Genomic DNA, 3870 nt, shown 5'->3' on the forward strand with positions numbered 1-3870 from the left:
ATTTTCTATGTCAAACCAAACCTGTGCTCTACTGGTGTATTCAGCAACCATCAGGAAAGCTCACGGCTTGCTTAAAACCTTACTTAATCACTTTATGGATTTCATCAAACCTGTAATCAGCAATGGGGCATGGATGCTTTCTTACTTTCTTTAAATTCCAGCAGAGCTTGCACCATCTCCTCAGACGTTACATGAAAAAGAACGTAGCAAATAGACTTTTAGGTAGGCTTTTAGGACTAATTTTATTACAACAGAAGTGCGTGAACTTCCCTTTCATTGCTAGTAGCTGTCATACATGCTAACACAACAACTGTAATTGTACCGCTTTATGGCACTTTATTAAGCCTTAAAATCTCTGCCACATACTTCATGTTCCAGAAAATATCTTCTAAAGTCTCAGCTGCATGTTTCAGACAAACCATTCTGGATAGAGATAAGCAGCACTGTTGTCCGCAGCACAGAAGAAAAATGTTATCAGTCCTTTTAAATAAGGAGTTGAGACATTGTGTAAATAGCAACAGATAAAGGAAGAATATACCAAAAACCATCACATTCAGGTGTTTTTGTACATATTTGACCACTGTGTAGCATCTCTTTGAAGGAAGTGTTTTGCTACTTTATATATGTTAGAGATACAGCAAGCTCAAATCAAGCAGATGTTCAAGTGACCACCACGTTACCAAGAGGTGGAAGTCATAAGCTTGCTCCTGGCAACCACAGGCTGGCCAGCAGTTCTCTGTGGACGTTGAGAAACCCAGCATGGCAAGTGACAAGTTCAGGTTTTGGCAGCTTGGAAGTTAGCAACTGGCAGCGTCCTCGCTTCATCCACCCGACTTTTGTGGATCTGGAAGGCAGGCGTCACCCAGCGGCCGCAGGAACACTGCTCGCCCCGCCAGCTGAAGGAGCCCAGCTTTGACGTGCATTTGGGACACAGAAGCTGCAAGAAAAATCACAACCCACTCTAAGGTGCACGCAGAGGTAGGCCAATTTATCAGTACATTAAATTGTGGCAGCCCGCGCTCAGCCAGATCCTTCCCCTTGTAACATTTCACAGAAGGTAAATCGGCTGAAAAACAGCCAGAAAAGCTAAAACAGCACGGCTGGGGTGTAGCAGGCAGCTGTGCTGGCAGAAGCAAAGGGGTAGAAATGCAGCAGCTCAGACCCGGTGCAGTTCCAGGATGGTTTTGCCAGTCTCCAGAAAGCTTCAGCCAGCTTGAGATCACAATAGGTTTTCTATGTCCCACAAATGTTTTTCTCATACTAACACCAACCAGCAGATAAACCCTGTCCAAAACCCCTGCCTACTGTTCTCAGTCCAGCAAGACCACCAGCTTGGTTCCTTATAAAAAGGATAATTAAGAATCTGTTTCTAAGCTGCAAAATTCACGACAGACAGGCAGGGAGACCTAGGTCCTGGTGTTGGGGGCTTTTACATCAAGGAACAGAAACTGTTCTGCCTTAGCAAAAAGAAATCAAAAAAAATAAAACACATGCTCCCGTTCACCTGTCCTTCCATTACTCCGAGCAACACCGGCTCCATCCACTGCACAGGTTCAGTGAAGTAAGAGGTACACTTCTCGCGTTCGTCGCCACAAAGCCGAGCAGAGTCTGTTATCTTCTTGTGGGCAAAGGCTGTCGGTCCGCTTCCTTCCGTGTGGGACAAAACACTGGAGCTACGGAACAGAGCGCGCCTGCCCTCCACGACAAAAGGGGGAAAAAAAGAAGTAAAATAGTGGGTTTTTTCACTGGAAAACCTACAAAGAGAGACATGGGCCTCTTGACAGTAAGTAATTAAGCAGGATTACAAATCCTGCATTTTTTAATTTAGCCTGGAGGGTCAACAGGCACCAACTCCATCCAGGGTCGCTTCTTAACAAATCTAGTGATTTGTGTAGTTTTGGGCATTGCGCCACAGCTGTATGCTGGCTTTTAGAGATCTATTTTCAAACGATTCCTGCCTACTGAGACTTTAAATCCATGCTCATATGCTTGAAGAAACCTATACCTAGGAAATAGCAGGATTATTCAATTTCACTTTATGCAATCCATAAAAGGTAGTTAAAATGCAGTTAACCCCCAAATCTACCATGAGTTTCTTCTGGAGAAACAAGACTGTCAAACCAAACTAGAAATTATGGCTTCAGAGCAAGCAACTTCACAGAGCCATGAGGAATTATGGCTGTCTGTGGAATACAGCAGGTTAGGCTGCACAAGAGCTGCGTAACACTCAGGAACAAAAAGTTGTGTATTTCCCAATGTACTTTTATTTGCCTAATTTTCTGTGGCATACACAGTATAAAAATTTAGGGCAGAGCTCATCCATGTCCTGACAATAATCACATGCTCCTTGATTTACCTGGGCTATTCTCGAGTCAATTTCAAACCAACATTTTATGAAGAAACAGAAGATGTTCAGCACCTGCATTTCCTGCACCTGTAGAGAACCTCCGTGTTTGAAGCTTGACATATATTGGTTGGATCAACAGCAAAGACTTCTCGAGGCAAGTCCTGAAGTTCTGCAGAGGGTTCAGTACCAAATTGTGAATCAGATTAATGCAACCACGCTGCACTTCTCTGCGATGAGAGTGCTGCACCTCTGCCCCAGTCATAGCATGCAGAAACCACCTTCTTTGCATTAATTTTTCCACTTCCTAATTCCATTTGATAAGGTAAAAATGAAAAAGATTCATCCCACCACACCTATGACTGGGATTCACTTAAGGCAAGGAACTGCGATCTAGACTTAACAATGGTAAAACAGTTGCATTTTGCTTTATGTTCTTATTTAAACAGAAGGTAAATGCAGGGGTGTTAAAAGAGTTCTGCCAATCTTTCAATGCGCACAATACATAAAATCAGCTTATGAATGGGAACTGCTAAGGAGAATGACACATAGAAGGAGACAGCACTGTTGTGCTGAATATGCAACACTGTGATCTTGCAAAAAAAAACAAACTATGGGTTATTATTTTATTACAAAATCCCAAGTATGCACACATATTTACTACAGTTACCCTTTCAGAAAATAAAGTATGAAAGTTTGCTTCATACCTTGATTTCAACTTTATCTCGGTTTTGCATTTGTTGATTTATTTTTTTAATTCCTTTGGCTTCTTTTAGAGAATGTTAGGCTTGCTTAGCCATGTACATAACAAACAGGAAACTTATCAAATCAACCTTTCTGCATTTTGCTAAAGGATCAGTTCCTTACAGATCTTATTTCTCAGGCATCTCTAAAATACACTCTTTTTTCCCCCACTGACATGCCAGAGTTCTTTAGAATCATATAATGGTTTGGGTTGGAAGGGGCCTTAAAGACCACCTAGTTTCAGCCCCTGCCCTGGGCAGGGACACCTCCCACTAGCCCAGGTTGCTCCAAGCCCCATCCAGCCTGGCCTTGGACACTGCCAGGGAGGGGGCTGCCACAGCTTCTCTGGGCAACCTGTGCCAGTGCCTCAGCACCCTCAGAGTGAAGAACTTCTTCCTAATGTCTAATGTAAATCTACCTTGCTCTAGTTTAAAACCATTCCCCCTTATCCTATGGGCGACTTGCCCTTGCAAACGGTCCCTCCCCATCTTTCCTGCAGGCCCCCTTCAGGCACTGACAGGCCGCTATAAGGTCTCCCCAGAACCTTCCCTTCTCCAGGCTGAACAGCCCCAGCTCTCTCAGCCCGTCCTCATACGGAGCCAGCATGACGCGAATGTTTGCCCAGCCAGCTGAAGGCTTCGCTACTTTCACGGCTCAACAAGTCAACCACCTCCGACATGGCCCTTCTGTGTTCATTTCAGGATTAGACTGGTGCCACCTGGGACAACCCTCGCGGGGTCACCGCTCCCCAGGCGTCACTCCGAGCACCTGCCCCAGCTCAA

At 44.5% G+C, this 3870-nt stretch overlaps 1 protein-coding gene across 1 annotated transcript; it reads right to left on the minus strand.

Annotated features, from left to right (window-relative positions):
• Nucleotides 1-775: 775 nt before the first annotated feature.
• Nucleotides 776-3767, minus strand: DUSP12 (dual specificity phosphatase 12). The gene is made up of 4 exons (XM_009878119.1): nt 3734-3767; nt 2420-2516; nt 1505-1691; nt 776-937 (listed from the first exon to the last, which is right to left on the minus strand). Exons 1-4 carry the CDS (start codon nt 3765-3767, stop codon nt 776-778), a joined length of 480 nt encoding a protein of 159 aa, XP_009876421.1.
• Nucleotides 3768-3870: the final 103 nt, after the last annotated feature.

The sequence above is a fragment of the Apaloderma vittatum genome, unplaced genomic scaffold, assembly GCF_000703405.1.
Source record: "Apaloderma vittatum isolate BGI_N311 unplaced genomic scaffold, ASM70340v1 scaffold15371, whole genome shotgun sequence".
NCBI lineage: Eukaryota > Metazoa > Chordata > Aves > Trogoniformes > Trogonidae > Apaloderma > Apaloderma vittatum.

What these genes read in the sequence shown, in the direction of transcription:
- DUSP12 (XM_009878119.1), bottom strand. Translation starts at nt 3,767, where the DNA reads ATGTCGGAGGTGGTTGACTTGTTGAGCCGTGAAA. An exon ending in TGACTTGTTGAGCCGTGAAA is followed by an intron (nt 2,517 to 3,733) that starts GTAGCGAAGCCT and finishes AACCCTCTGCAG; the next exon opens with AACTTCAGGACTTGCCTCGA. An exon ending in TACAGGTGCAGGAAATGCAG is followed by an intron (nt 1,692 to 2,419) that starts GTGCTGAACATC and finishes CGTGGAGGGCAG; the next exon opens with GCGCGCTCTGTTCCGTAGCT.